The sequence below is a fragment of the Elephas maximus genome, chromosome 25 (assembly GCF_024166365.1).
Source record: "Elephas maximus indicus isolate mEleMax1 chromosome 25, mEleMax1 primary haplotype, whole genome shotgun sequence".
Taxonomy (NCBI): domain Eukaryota; kingdom Metazoa; phylum Chordata; class Mammalia; order Proboscidea; family Elephantidae; genus Elephas; species Elephas maximus.
Genome location: NC_064843.1, coordinates 61,369,169 through 61,384,838, shown reverse-complemented (window position 1 = coordinate 61,384,838; position 15,670 = coordinate 61,369,169). Strand labels below are relative to the sequence as shown.

The following is a 15,670-nucleotide window of genomic DNA, read 5'->3' as shown; positions in this document are numbered from 1 at the left end:
GCCTCCTGATCCATGTACAGATTCCTCACAAGCACAATTAAGTGTTCCAGAATTCCCATTCTCCGCAATGTTATCCACAATTTGTAATGATCCACACAGTCGAATGCCGTAGCATAGTCAATAAAACACAGGTAAACAACTTTCTGGTGTTCTCTGCTTTCAGCCAAGATCCACCTGACCTCAGCAATGATGTCCCTGGTTCCACATCCTCTTCCGAATCTGGCTTGAATTTCTGGCAGTTCTCTGTGGATGTGCTGCTGCAGCTGCTTTTGAATGATCTTCAGCAAAATTTTTCTTGCATGTAGTATTAATGATATTGTTCGACAATTTCTGCATTCAGTTGGATCACTTTTCTTGGGAACAGGCATAAATATGGATCTCTTCTAGTCAGTTGGCCAAGTAGCTGTCTTCCAAATTTCTTGGCATAGACAAGTGAGCACGTCCAGTGCTGCATCCACTTGTTGAAACATCTCAATTGGTATTCCATCAATTCCCGAAGCCTTGTTTTTCACCACTGCCTTCAGTGCACCTTGGACTTCTTCCTTCAGTACCATCGGTTCCTGATCATATGTTACCTCCCGAAATGGTTGAACACTGACCAATTCTTTTTGGTATAGTGACTCTGTGTATTCCTTCCACCTTCTTTTGATGCTTTCTGCATCATTTAATATTTTCCCCATAGAATCTTTCACTATCGCAACTTGAGGTTTGAATTTTTTCTTCAGTTCTTTCAGCTTGAGAGATGCTGAGCATGGTTTCCCTTTTGGTTTTCTACCGCCAGGTCTTTGCACATGTCATCATAATACTCTGTCTTCTTGAGCTGCCCTTTGAAATCTTCTGTTCATCTCTTTTACTTTATCATTTTTTCCTTCTGCTTTACCTAATGGATGTTCGAGAGCAAGTTTCAGAGTCTCTCCTGATATCCATTGAGGTCTTTTTTTTTTTCTGTCCTGTCTTTTTAATGACCTCTTGCTTTCTTCCTGCATGATGTCCCTGATGTCATTCCACAACTCGTCTCATCTTCAATCATTAGTGTTCAACACATCAAATCTATTCTTGAGATGGTTTCTAAATTCATGTGGGATATACTCAAGTTCATATTTTGGCTCTCGTGGACTTGTTCTAATTTTCTTCAGTTTCAAACTGAAAATACCACATTCTGAGGCAAGTACGGAAATGTTTATGACCAGTTTTAAAGCTGGGTTCACTGTATATATCTATATAGCCCATTTCTGCCCAAGAGGTTCCAGATTCAGCTGGTTTTATGAGTGACTCCTGCCCAACCTTCAGTTTACACAAAGTATTTTAGATACCCCAAACATATGAACAGCTTTTGAAAACTCTTTGGGAAGCTAGCACATCCTTGATTCAAAAAAACCTGACAAAGAAAACTACAGGCCAATCTCATTTATGAACTCAGATGCAAATAACCCATAAAGCATTAGCAAGTTGAAGCCAGCAATGTATTAAATGCCCTTTGATATCCATTTTTCATTTTTTGATATGGTTTAATATTTTAGAAATGTTTTATTGTAGTAAATTGACAAAAAAAGTTACCTAATACCTACATCTTCTGTCAAAAATTGGAACAATAATTCGATTTTAACATATTAATAATATTAATATAATTAACTTACATTTAAATAGATACATAAAATAAAATTAATATATTTACTTTTACACATTGATCCCTACTTTCTGGACACTTAGTAATTTGTATATCCCTGAGCTGAATGGAAGAACTGGGTTAGAATCCCAGCTCTGATATAACTGTGTAATTCTACTGTCCTTGGCCTTCCCTGTGTGGTACGTAAGACACCAGGTTGGTCATCTTCAAGGTTTGACTTCCAGGTTTCAATTAAAGACAAATATGTAGCAAGCCCCATTCTGGCTGTTTTCTTATTCAAACAATTTCAACGGAATCCAAGCAATAACTAGAAAGATGCTGGAGAAGACACTTCTGAATGGCAGAGGTCTTTGTACAAATGTTTTACTTTCTCATTTTGACTCAGAAAGTGGCATGTAATCAAATTTGTGGGGAGGACTGTACAGGCAACACCAGAAATATTGGGAAAGAAGAAAATAGCACCTCTGATGCAGGCCTTTCTTTTTCTTCCTAGGTCTTTTCAGCTTCACAAAAGGAGACATATTTTCCATATAACTGCTAAACATGTGTGCTTATTAAATTATTCTTTAATTAGTTAATGATTTTAGCCATGCTTTGCTCTTCGGATATTCATTTTGTGTAATAAAATAATTACAGATAATTAAACTATCTCAAGCCTTTTTCTTTTCCCAGCAAACATGCTGGGTATCCAAAAACGACAACAAGTTGTAAATTAATCTGGAAAACAAAGCATGACAGATGAATGATTTGGTTGGAATTAATTAGGCACTAATTATATACTCGAACTAGATGAAGAATGAGACTCATTATAAAAATAAAATACGATTCTGAAAAGATGCACAGTTAACAACATCCTTACCTTCTATAGTGATGGAGTTGTTTTTAATCCAAGCCAGGGCCTTAGAGCAGTCTTCCTCATCGTTGAGAGTGAAATGATTGCAAGGCACTACGTCAGTGTACCGCCGCATACCACTGTGGGGAACCTCTCTGTTGGTCAGGTGCTGACTAATATCAGCCCCCGAAGGGCATGGGACCTGAATACATGACAGAGAAAAGCTCATTTTGGTGATCATAGGTGAAATTATGACACAGTAAAATAAAGAAACAAACAGCACAATGTAAACAAAGCAATGTCCAGATAGGTGTGTGTTTTTCTGTCCCCAGAGACAATCAATCATCCTTTACTGAGAAAAAAACAACCAGCCAAATGACCACTTAGTGAAGTTCTCAGAAGCAGTTGATCTGGTTATCTAATGCTGTATAACATATTATCCCAAAATTCAGTGGTATAAAATGACCATTTATTATGTTTATAGATTCTGTAGGTCAGTCATTCAGTCAGGGCAAGGTGGGGGACAGTTTGTCTCGGTTCCACAATGTCTGGTGCCTCAGCAAGAATGACTGAGAGGCTGGGGACAACTTGATGGCTGGGGGCTAGAATCACCCAGTGGTGTCTTCACTCACATGTCTAGTAATTGATGCCATCAGCTGGGATGTTAGCTGGGGTTGTCAGCCAGAGCACCCACATGTGACCTCTCCATGTGGCTTGGGCTTCCTCACAATATGGTGGCTGGGTTCCATGGGTAAGTGTCCCGAGAGAGAGAGAGAGAGAGAAGCAGTATAGAGAGCCCTATGTTCTTTCATAAGCTAGCCTTGGAAGTCAAGCGGTGCCTTGTCTGCCATATTTCTGTTCATGGAGGCTGTCATAAAGGACTGGCTAGGATCAAGGGTAGGGAGCCTAGACCCCCACCTCTCCTGTAGGAGGGGCATGGCTCCGGGAGAGCACCTGGGACTGGATCTGTTGGGGTCATTTTTGGTGAAAACAATCTGCAACAGAAACAATTACATCAGGAGTTGAGATTCAAGTGCATAGAGGGGCTAGGCAGAAAAGAAAATGAGGGAAGTGGACTACTTTTCATTTATGAAACACATTGATTATTCTTCACTTTATTAAAGAAATATGTCATCTCTCTCTTTCTTTTTAACACAGAGCCTTCCCAGTCTAGCTTCTGTTCTCCTACTCTGATACACACATGGGTGAGAACACTTCCCTGTACACTCTCTCATCACTTATTAACACAGTTAGGTTCCAAAGACCAGGTTATGAGTAATCAGTGTTATGTGAAAATGGAGGATGAGCACATCAGATCACATCATTACATAACTGCCAAATTACATCATTACATAACCTCCAAGTTACATCATTACATAACTGCCAAACCACTGAGAATCATGGCCCAGCCAAGTTGATACATAATCTTAACCATCAAAGCCAGTGTTCCTATCACCTCATACCTTGGCATTTGCTGCTGCCAGACGTACATCGTTAATGCACAATATAGTTGAATAGTAGATTTTTTATTATTACTGTAAATGCAAAATGTCAGATAATGAAATAGTTGATAAATGAGGAGAAGGTGTATAGGGAAAACACAACAAAGAATGAGGGTGGACACTTGTTCTTGGTGTCAAGGATACAGTGGCAAATGGAGGGCTGTGTGCCGTTCAAACAGCATGACCTCACCTCAGTGCCATCCTGCTGTTGGCAAGAGAGAGGATGGGTTCTGTGGGGCCAGATCCTCTGATTTCTCAAGGAATGCCAGACACCTGGGCTTTTATGTGGATTCCTGACTTTTCTAATTTTGGTTCAAATTAAAATCAAACAAACACCACCATGAAGGCCAAACAAAACAGCACCATGGCCTGAGTTTGCTGTGGGTTACCCCTTTCAACCTCCATTTTAATTTGGCTGCCAGGAGTAGATTATGTGGAAGTTAAAGAGGCAAATGGAGTCCCTGGGTGATGCAAACAGTTAATGTGCTTGGCTGCTAACGGAAAGGTTGGAGGCTTGAGTCCACCCAGAGGCACCTCAGAAGAAAGGCCTGGAGATCTACTTCCAAAAAATCAGCCATTGAAAACCCTATGAGCACAGTTTTACTCAGACACGGAAGTGGACGATATGAAGGCACGTTGGGGCCTGTTAGAAGATCTACCCTGGCTGTCTTCCATAGTCAGGGTATAAGGTCTAAGGGCTTTGAAGCAGGAGTCATTCTACAGGTTCATGACTTCTATACTGTCATCATAAATTTTACACCGTGTCAGTATAAAGTTGCTTCTTTTAATGTTCTTCTTTCTCCACTTAATTCTGCTTTATTGAATACTAATATTGCTTCTTCTTACTAGTAGTTGTTTGGATTTGCCAGGCATAATCTTTTGCTGGTGCACTTTTAACTACCTGTTTCATTTTTAAGCTTTTGGTATCATTTTGTTTTGTTATTTCTCTTGTATTTTGAATTTAGTGTAAAAATAGAATCTTGGAACAGAGTAGTTTAAAACCATGACATTCACTGTTACAACTGTTGTATTTTTTCCCTTATGTTCTTCTGGCTTCTGCTTTCTCTTTTAAGCTTTGTGGCTATTTCCTTTGTTTTGTCTCCTTGGATTACTTGAATGATGTTTTCTTCCAGTTTATCTTCTCCAGCGTTGGGAAGGTGGATTTCTTTGAACTGTTCAGAAGTATTCTTTAACCTTATTCCTCTACACATAAAAGTCAAGACTGAAATTAATACCTTTGAGTTTCCCCATTTAAGACGATGCTTATTCCTCTCTTGCCACATCTCTCCCTAATTTTCAACAATCTCTTGATCTTTAGTAGATTAATTTAGATTGAAATTCATTATCTTCTATTTTGAACTTATTCTCAGATTTACAAAAACCGTTTAGACATACCTTTTTAAATTGTTTGCACTGCTTGTCACCTGCTCACTTACACTATTGTGAAGTTCTAATTTTTTTTTCTTCTGTCACAATTACTTAGAGAACACATTAAGAACATAGAAGATCATTTTTCTGAGTCCTTGAAAATAAAAGAATGACTTTTTGTCTTCAAATATGAGTGGCATATTGTATGCCACTTGGGTGGGTATATCATTACTGAATCACCACATTTTCTTCAAAATTCTGTGTGGTCAGTTTCATTTTGTTTTGCCATATAATGCTGGAGAGGAAACTTCTGATACCTGCCTTATTTTTATTGTTTTTTTTGGAGAGGGAGGTGGGGGGTGATAATCTATTATTTTTCTTTTAATCTTTGATTGTGTTTTTTTTTCCCCATTATTCTCATAACAAAAATTGTTTTTCAGAATATTACCAGTTGCGAGAAGTTCTTTTTGATTTTGCCTGGAATGTGTCAGCTTTCAAAATCATCTGGACAGTATTATTTTAGGTAGGGAAACTTTTCTTTTAGCATATCTTTAATTGTTGTCTCTAGTCCCATTGTTTGGGTCTTTTCTTCAGGAAAATGTTTCTTCCATGTCTAACATATCCTCTCCTCTCTTGTACCAAGTGTATCCCTTTGTCTCTGCCCTAGGGGAACTTTTGGCTTTGTCTTCAACATCATTAGCTCTGTACAGTTCTGTCTCTGATGGGGGTTTAATTGTAATCCTTCCTCATTCATCCATGTCCAGTTTTGTCTAATCCTGTGGCTTTCTCAGTTTAGCCTCTGCTTCTTCAATGGCAGCAGCTCCCACTTCAGAGACTGGGTGATCAAATGCTACTGAGGATGATAAATAGTTTTCCACAATTTGTGTGTGTCTGTGTGTGTGAATCCTGCCTCTTGGAATATTTTCAAAAATATGATCTTTCTCTGATTTTCCCAGATACTCTTCCAGTGGTCTCACAACAAAATTTGATGGTTTAAATAACCATTTTATTATTTTTAATGATATTGTGGGTCAGAAATTTGTGTAGTGCTCAGCTGGGTGGTTCTTCTGTTCCATGTGTTATCAACAGAGGTCATTTAGCTTCACTCACATGTCTGCAGCCTTGGCAGGAATGGCTAGAAAGCAAGGCTCAGCTGGAACTGTCATAATTCTTCACAATTATCGCCACAATCCTCCACGAGTTATGGACAGTGTCTCAGGGACCTCATTTGTAAGCTATCTCAGAATGGTTTCCAGGGCCAGCCTATGATTGACAATAAAAATAACAAAAAATTCATAGAGGAGTTGGGATGGGAGTTAAAGTGTGCTGGAAGTGAGCTAGCTAAGTAATCATCTTACAAAATGGAGGGTTTCTAGGTAATCTGAAGTCAACAGATAAAGGAGGAAACTTCTACAAACATTTTATTTGGCGTAATGGGGGAGTGACCAGCAAGGAACTAGTAACAGCAATTCTTCATTGTGGCTGTCTCAGGCAAGAGGGCTGGGAAGCAGAGAAGGTTAGGAGAGAGACCAACAGTCCTCATGTCCAACCCTGCAGCCAAATTTAATGTTTTACCTTGCACATAGATGGGGGAAAAAATTAAGTGATATGAGGAGCCCTAGTGACATAGTGGTTAAGCACGCTGCTGCTAACGGAAAGGTCGGCGGTTCCAACCCACCAGCCACTCCACCGGAGAAAGATGTGGCAGCCTGCTTTTGTAAAGATATACAGCCTTGGAGACTCTATGGTGCAGTTCTACTCTATCCTACAGGATCACTATCAGTCAGAATCAACTTGATGGCAGTGGGTCTATTTGGATATAAAAAATATTGCATAATATTTTAGAGTAGTATATAACATTTAAAAGGTCTCATTATAGGTTAAGGTATGTAATTATATTTTATAATATGGTATCTTATTGCTTTGAGTTTAAGCTTTATTTTCATCATTTTAATTGTTTAAACACACACATAAAATTGGGACAAATCCAAAAGGTAGCTGGGGAGGAGATGATGGGAAAAGAAAGAAAAACCAGAAGCTCCCTCGTGAATTCAGCTGCCCTCTCTGTATCACTCTATGTACCTTCAATTTTTATGTCCTTCTGGAAAAATTAAATTGGAACTCCCTTTATCACTTCTTCATTTCATTTTTCCCGTTGTAGAAAGGGCAAGAGCTTAATGTGCCACAGACTAAAGCTGCAGGGGCAGCTGGACACACATGGGCAGATGCCCGAGCCTCTGGGTACTTGGCTGGGTCTCCTCTCACATTTCGCAGAGTCTGCAGTCCAGGCAGCAGCTGGAACCCACGGGTCAGGTTGGGGGGATAGCTAAAGGAGTGCATGGTGTTTTCTTCTGGTTTATTACTTTAAAATGGGAAATACTTAACTATCAAAATTAAGATATTCCCCCCAGTTTTATTTTTATTCTTTAACGAGAAAAAATCCTTTTCTACCCTTTGAGAATTTGATTTAAAAAGAAATTAGAATACTACAGGTTAAAAAAATGGAAAAAAGATGGGCAGGATTTTCCTGCCAGGCAGTCAAAATTCTGAGTAATTGGAGATATGTGTGCTGTGATTTTAAAAGCCCTGCTGCAGAGTTAGAAGGGGCCAGAGGAGGTGGCGCCAAGCTTCACTCCCCACGGCCCAGGAACTGGTTAGCAATGCAGCATTTCAGGCCTCACCCCAGACCGACCACATCGACATCTACATTTTACAAAGGCCTGTAGGAGATCTGTGTGCACACTCCAATTTGAGAAATGTTGCTCTAAGGTAAAGATGAGGGATTTGAGGTCAAGAAAGTTCAAGTCAGTGGTTTTGACTTAGAACCACTGGCTTAGAATCATCTTGAAGCTTTTTAGAAAAATACTGATGACTGGATCCCACCTAGACACCTGTGGTGCATTTCAAAAACACGCCAGGTGGTCTTAATATGCAGGCAAGACTGAGAACATTGGTTGAGTGATGCCCAAAGTTGCAGACCACATTCCGGGGCAATGCCTGGACTAAGACTCTCTTTCTGCTATCATGCACTGCCTCCTCCTGGCTTTACAGTGTAAAGCAAACCTGTTTGCACATCCCTGAATCGAATCCCTAGCCATTCATAAGATGGTCTAAGATATGTAGACAGGCAGATGGATGATAGGGTAGCTGTTGTCAAGTCAACTCCAACTCATGGCGATCTTATATAGAGCAGAACAAAATGTTGCCCAGTCCCGCCTCATCCCCACAATCATCCAGGGCCTCCCTGGCCCTTATTGGCCCTCTACGTCACCAAACGTGATGTCCTCCTCCGGCCATCAATCCCTCCTGATGATGTGTCCAAAGCAAGCCAGTTGGACAATATTCTGTTGTGATCCATAAGGTTTTCACTGGCTAATTTTCAGAAGCAGATCACCAGGCCTTTCTTCCTTGTCTTAGTTGGGAAGCTCTGCTGAAACCTGTCCACGATCAGTAGCCCTCCTGGTGCTTGAAATACTGGCAGCATAGCTGCCTGCATCACAAGAAGCCACCAGAGTAAAACAACTGGGCAGGTGGGTGGTGGCTAACTAAGACAAAAAAAAGACAGTACCGGATAAAACATGGCATGGTGGGGCACTGGGGTGTACTCGTCAACGTCAACTTCTTTGTGATTGTCCCCAGGAACAAAACCACGGAAAGGCCTATCCAGGTTCCTTGGCACAAAAATATAACTAAAGGACCCCATCCTTGAATTACAAAATAAACCTCTTTTCATTGCAGAGATACCTATTTTTTGCGAACCACATGAAGCTCCAATGTGTACCGAAAAGTAGGAATATTAACATTGCTTTCCTAAAACGTTCAGCTGCTTCAGCTGTAGCCAGCGATGCTTTATTCACATGTGGCTGGAGAATTTAATCCAAATGGAAAGCATGGTCACTGGGTAATCAGTCAGATTTCCTAGCTTTATAACTGAGAGGCCAAATAAAACAAAGGCTGACAGAAGGTGCGCGTGTTTGAAATACTTCTGCACGCACTCATCACCACCACCAAATGTTAGCCTCTTGAGGTATAAATTAATTCACCACAAACATAGGCCTGATCTGGCTATGGTGAGCAGTAAGCGTTAGACTTTTGAACAACAGCTTAAAGAATGACATTTCTCCAACGTGCTGTGATCTTTATCCTTGAGCAGAATGTTTTTCTTGGAATGGGTTTCTGGGAGTGTTTGAGGACACACTTCTGGTGACGTCGCAGGCCCTGAAGAGCACACTTATGAATACAAAGTGGCAGCTGTCGGGGAGAGCGTGCGCCACAGTAGGACACAGCTCGTCACCCCTGCAGCGACGTGCACAGCCCTACCTGGTACTGCTGCCCGGTACAGAGGACGAGGTGGTCATACAGCAGGATTTCTCCCTGGGACAGCACGACGTGCTTGGCTGCTCGGTCTATGCCGGTCATCCTACCAACCACAACATTCACCCAGGAGCAAAGCGACATCAGTGCATAATCTTTATCACTAAAGCAGTGGCTGCAAAGAGAGAAGACCCATCAGTGACATTTAAGCAGCTGACAGCGGGCATTAATTAGAAATCTGGTGAGCTGGTTCAAGTCCCCTAGTGGGTCGAGTCTGTGTTCTTGCTGTGAGTTTACCAGGACCGATATGAAGAGGTTTTTTGTTATGAAACACTTAGGTACAAATTGACATCTTCTCATTAAAGCTAAATTGTTCCACCTAGCTTAGGCCTGCCCATACCAGGGAGGGTGTGTGTTGGGGGGGTGGGGAGCGTCCATTAACATATACTCTTTCTTCTGCTTCTATATCATGGTGGTTGTAAACTGACTTTAACTGTTGAATTGTCATATTGGCCACAGATTGAGAGGAAACGAGAACGAAGAAAGTGACATTGTTGAGGACTCCCAAAGGCAGGGGTCAAAATCATAGAGTATCTCTAAAAAAAAATGACACATTCTTAGAATCCGTGTGTGGATTCATGCCAAAACACAAAATCCATTTTATTTCGAGAGGATGCCAAGGAAATTACATTTGCCGGAAGTACAAACCCTGGAGACTTTTGGGATTCTCTCTACAGTACAAAGGCAATGGACAGGAAACGGGTACTTCTATGACCAGCAGGCTCAGGTTGTATGTTAATGCTGTGGCTTCGGGGCACTGATGGCCACGTGGGTTTCCATTTTCTGGGTTTCCTTCGAGTCTGAACACTCTGCCGTCATGTGAGAAGAGTAGGTTTCTTGTGACTTTGCGTTCATTTAAAGAGTTCTGTGAGGGTCGTTTCCAGAAATTTTTGAAAGGTTTGACCTTATGCAAATGACTTTTCAATGATCCTGTTCTGGAAGGCTGAGTCTAAGGTCTTTCATTTAAGTTTAGGCTGCATGAGCCTTTTCAAGAAGAATCACGCCATAGTTGGCGTCCCTGGTGTCACTGAGGAGCTGGACCCTGGGGACATGGTGTGCTCCGTCAACACTGCAGCTTCCTCACCTCTCAGAATGGGATAATCAGCCTGCCCAACATGCCTGGGTCGTTGTGAAGAATGAGCATGAGCGCGAATGAGGTGCTGCCTGGTAAAGGGGTGCATGTGTGGAGGATATTACTCTAAATAACAGTAATAATGAGATGTAATCCTGTTTCCTCTCGCTGGGGGCAAACAGAGTCCTCAAGTGGTAATGGGAGAACATTTTTCTTTTTGATCCACTCATGGGTCTGCTCTTGCCACACAAAGAGAGTTGTCATAATGGATGCACATTAGACCCGTTATAGGACCTGTGAAAGAGAATGGGGCTCTGGGCTTTGTATCTCTCCATGAAACAACACTTAAAAACAAGAAAATTTTTCCTTAATAAGAAAAGAAAATCAGAGGGTTGGCCTGTCACAGGGAAATAATAGATACTGAGATGAAATTTTCTTTGAACACCATTTTGATGGCTTTATAGGAAAACAGAAACTTTATGGATTTCATCTGTTCCTAAGAGACTTTTGTGAAAGGATGGTCCTTATTTGTTACACAGTCCCTTTCACATTAGGAATAGCACTGTGAATGGTCCAAGATGGAGAAAAATTAAACACGGTTAGTGCCAGGGATTAGTTTTATGAGGATTAACTCAGAGATAACAACTCTCAGGGGAAATTTGGGAAGGCTAAGACAATGCTATTTTTCATGACAGTGGTGTTGATAATGTCAGAACGCATATTACAGAGTCAGAATGTGAAACCCTGTCCAATGGAAACTGACACATGAAAACACTGATTTTTAGGGATCTTTACTCAAAACCTGGGCCCTGGTGTTGCAGCGTTTAAGCGTTTGGCTGCTAACCAAAAGGTTGGCAGTTCGAATCTACCAGCCACTCCTTGGAAATCCTATGGGGCAGTTCTACTCTGTCCTGTAGGGTTGCTATGAGTCAGAATCGATTAGACAGCAACGAGTTTGGTTTTTCGGTTTTGGTTACGCAAAAGCAAAAAGGGGCATTGAAAACTGTGGGGTGCTTGCTTTGATAGTCTGTCACTGCATTGAATGATAGCTCTCAGTTTAAAATATCACTGTGTATCCATTTTTACTGTCCATTTCCCCCCTAAGAAACCAGTTGCCACCAAGTTGATTCTGACTCATGGTGACCAAATGTGTGTCAGAGTAGAAATGCGCTCCATAGGAGTTTCAGTGGCTGATTTTGGGCACAAAACCCTGGTGGCGTAGTGGTTAAGTGCTATGGCTGCTAACCAAAGGGTTGGCAGTTTGAATTCGCCAGGTGCTCCTTGGAAGCTCTACAGGGCAGTTCTACTCTGTCCTATAGGGTCACTATGAGTCAGAATCGACTCGACGGCACTGGGTTTGGTTTTTGGGATTTTGGGCAAGTAGACTGCCAGGCATTTCTTCCAAGGCACCACTGGGTGGACTCAAACCTCCAACCTTCAGTTACTAGCCAAGTGCATTACCCATTTGCACCACCCAGGAACTCTGTCTTTTTCCTACTTAGCAATAGTCCAGGAACTTCCTTAGTTCCTTAGGAACTAGACATTGGAGACCGTAAGTGATAGTTTTCCAAAATTACGTCCTAAACCAAGTTAATGGGCATTAATATTCTAACACAGAGGGGCTAGCTTATAGCTTGGAGACAGAAGGAATACCTCCACCAGGATTCTCTGGAAAAGAGAGAGGAAACCAAAGGAGATGCATCAATGCAAATTTGTGTGAGCATGGCCCTGATTCTCAGGTAATGTCAAAAGTTGCCTTCATAGAAAATCCTGGAGATGCATAATAAAGAGGAGAAAAAAGCAGAAATGCAGGATTGGGAAATTTCTAGAAGAGGACATATCTGAAGAGTGGCCAGCATGTTCAAGTTTGATAGTGCCCCCAAGCCTACTGGTCAGAAGACAGTCCAACGCTCCAGGTGCAAAGCTAGAAGCAAATTCAAAAGGAAGAAATGTAAGTAACAGTGGAGACCTGCACTTCGTGGAATCAAAACTCTTCAGCAGTCTTAAAAGAAGGACCATCGCAATCAACTTTCAATTACTCAGGATTGATTGTCTAATTAGCGACTGTTCCTGCTTCCTGTCGCTCCTCCCCTCCCACTGCCTTCCTTCCAGCTGTATCCCAGGCAGGTCATTAGCACTTCCACCAGAGGCTGGACAGGGGAAGAAGACAAAACATAAAACATTGCTTGGAGAAAAACTCAAAATTAGTATTTAGAATGAGGAATTTAAATTATTAAATTTATGGATGTCATTTGCACTTGTTATTTTTGAACTCTATGACCAGAGATAATTTCCTTTATTGGTATGTGAGGTCCATTTGAAAGGCAACATCCTGCTGAAGGTTCAATCTGTCCTTTCTGAGAGCTATGATTACATCCTTCTACCCACCCAGAGGGCTTTGGGCCATGTTATTTAGTCTATGTCTATGGCTTACTTGAGAGAACTTTTGCAGGTATTTTTGGAGGTAACTTTCGTCTATTTAGCATTATTTCCTGAGTACCTAGTGCCATGCACTGTCCAGGTGCTGAGGGTACAGCAGTGAACAGAAAGGCAAGAATCTCTGCCCTTCAGGAGTCTACAAGATAATTGAAGGGTTTGGAGTGTAAAGAATGAACATAATTGTAAAAGGCAAATTATGTAACATTGATAATCTCAGCATCAAGAAAAAAGCAGGGCAGGGTAAGGGGCACTGGAGTGTGTTGATGGGGTTGGATGCAAAGTAATGGATGGCTAGGACAGGCTTCATTAGAAAGGTGACATTTAAGTAAAGACTTGAAGAGAGAAAAGCAAAAACTCCCAGGTGGGGGCTTGCCTGATGTTCTGAGGAACATCGAGGAGGCTGGCGTGGCCGGAGTAGCAAGAACAAAGGCAAAACTAGTAAAAGATGAGGTTAGAGAAGGGACAATGTCAGATTTTAAGTCTAGAACTTCCTGTGATGACAGAAATGTTCTGTACCTGTGCTGTTCAATATAGTAGCCGCTAGCCTCATGTGGGAGTTGAGCACTTGAAATATGGCTAGTGTCTTAGTTATCTAGTGCTGTTGTAACAGAAATACCACAAGTGGATGGCTTTAACAAAGAGAAGTTTATTCTCTCACAGTCCAGTAGGCTACAAGTCCAAATTCAGGATACCAGCTCCAGGGGAAGGCTTTCTCTCTCTGTCAGCTCTGAAGGAAGGTCTTTGTCATCAGTCTTCCCTTGGTCTGGGAGCATCTCACACAGGAACCTCAGGTCCAAAGGGCGTGCTCTGCTCCTGGCACTGCTTTCTTGGTGGTATGGGGTTCCCAACTCTCCACTTGCTTCCCTTTCCTTTTATCTCTTGAGAGATAAAAGGTGGTGCAGGCCACACCCCAGGGAAACTCCCTTTACATTGGATCAGGGATGTGGCCTGAGCAAGGGTGTTCCATTCCACCCTAATCCTTTTAACCACAGGCAGAGATCATGATTTATAACACTTGGGAAAATCACAAAATAGAGGACAACCACACATGGCCTAACCAAGTTGATACACACATTTGGGGGGGGGGGCATAATTCAATCCATTACAGCTAGTGTGATTGAGGAATTGAATATTTAATTTCATTTAATTTTAATTAATTAAAATAGCCACGTGTAGAGAGTGACTTCCATACTGGACACTGCAATCGTAGGCCATGAGTTGCCATGACCTCATTCACATTTCTGTAGCACTGCTCTGGCTGCTGTGTTGAGAATGTAGAGAGGTGAGGACAGACTAGGAGATGCCAGGTGGCCTTCCACCCAGCCACACACTCCATCTGCACAGTGTAACCCCAGCAGGAAGGCTTTGACTAGCTCTCCTTTCCCACAGCACACCTACCATGGGGATCGATAGAAACTTCTGTCAGTAAAGTCAACATTTCCATTTAGAAAGAGGGACCGTGAGGGTGGGGACCTACCTATGCTGATCCTCTAGGCTGGGCCAGAACTAATTTTAACAACAACAACAAAACCCAGTAAGGCCGGCTTATCACCCACATTTCACAATCAAAGAAACCAAAGCTAAGAGAAATTAAATCCTTTGCCCAGGTTGTGAATCTGTATGCACTTGGCTCAAAAGCCATGTCCATAATGATGCGCCCCATAATGACGTCCTTCAAAATAAACCAAAGGTTATAGTCTGACACAAGTATTGGGTCAAAATGAGGCTGATTCTGCTGACAAGGAAGCTGTGTTTTCTCTCACCATCTGAGAGTAAAGCCAGTCTTTTCACAAAGGAAGAAGGACACCTTCTTCATGGGTTCTGAAATGAACACCCTTAGAGGGAACAGTTTACTCACCCCTGATTGGAAACATTGGGCTGTTGTTTCAAAAGGTAAGGAGCCTAATATTTCTCATACTCATGTTTTGCTACTGGAAATTAAAACTATTAGAAGCTATGTGATAATAAAATCATATTTTCTAGAATGGATGTTGTCAAAGACTGATTCTACTGGGATGAGAACAATAAAGCCTGCCGGGTCCCTGCCTGGTCAGTCCCTGATCACAAGTGGCCATGACGGGTGTGAGACACAAATCCCAGTGAGGGGCCCCTGTCCTTTAGCCCCTCATTTGAACCTCTGGGAAGTTGCCCGGTCTTATGCAACTATAATCCCCAAGTTCCATGGCCTTGCAGGCCACTCAGAATACAAGTGCAGGCAGTGGCCTAATCATGGCTCTGTCCCAGTCATCTGGAACAGGGCAGGTGCCTTCCCACAATGCAACCTGTCTCAGCCATTTACTTCTTAATGGGTTTATGGTTGAATCTTCTATGTAACATCTGCACTCCAGCAGAAAAGCCCACTGCTTTTCCCCTTTCCAACACCAAATCTAAGATGCAGCCTGAAAACAACTGCAAAAAATTAGGACTTTTAGGCCTCAGAATGAAAAAGCAAACAG

General features: G+C 41.9%; 1 protein-coding gene across 3 annotated transcripts in view; it reads right to left on the bottom strand.

Moving 5' to 3' along the window:
* CFAP61 (cilia and flagella associated protein 61) overlaps positions 1-15,670 on the bottom strand; it is a 419,682-nt gene that overhangs the window by 166,763 nt on the left and 237,249 nt on the right. For all 3 annotated transcript variants that reach the window (XM_049868785.1, XM_049868786.1, XM_049868787.1), the window contains 2 exons: positions 9,650-9,818; positions 2,487-2,661 (listed from right to left, as the gene is read on the bottom strand). In XM_049868785.1, coding sequence (XP_049724742.1) covers positions 2,487-2,661; positions 9,650-9,818 — 344 coding nt within the window. The remainder of the gene's footprint in view (positions 1-2,486; positions 2,662-9,649; positions 9,819-15,670) is intronic.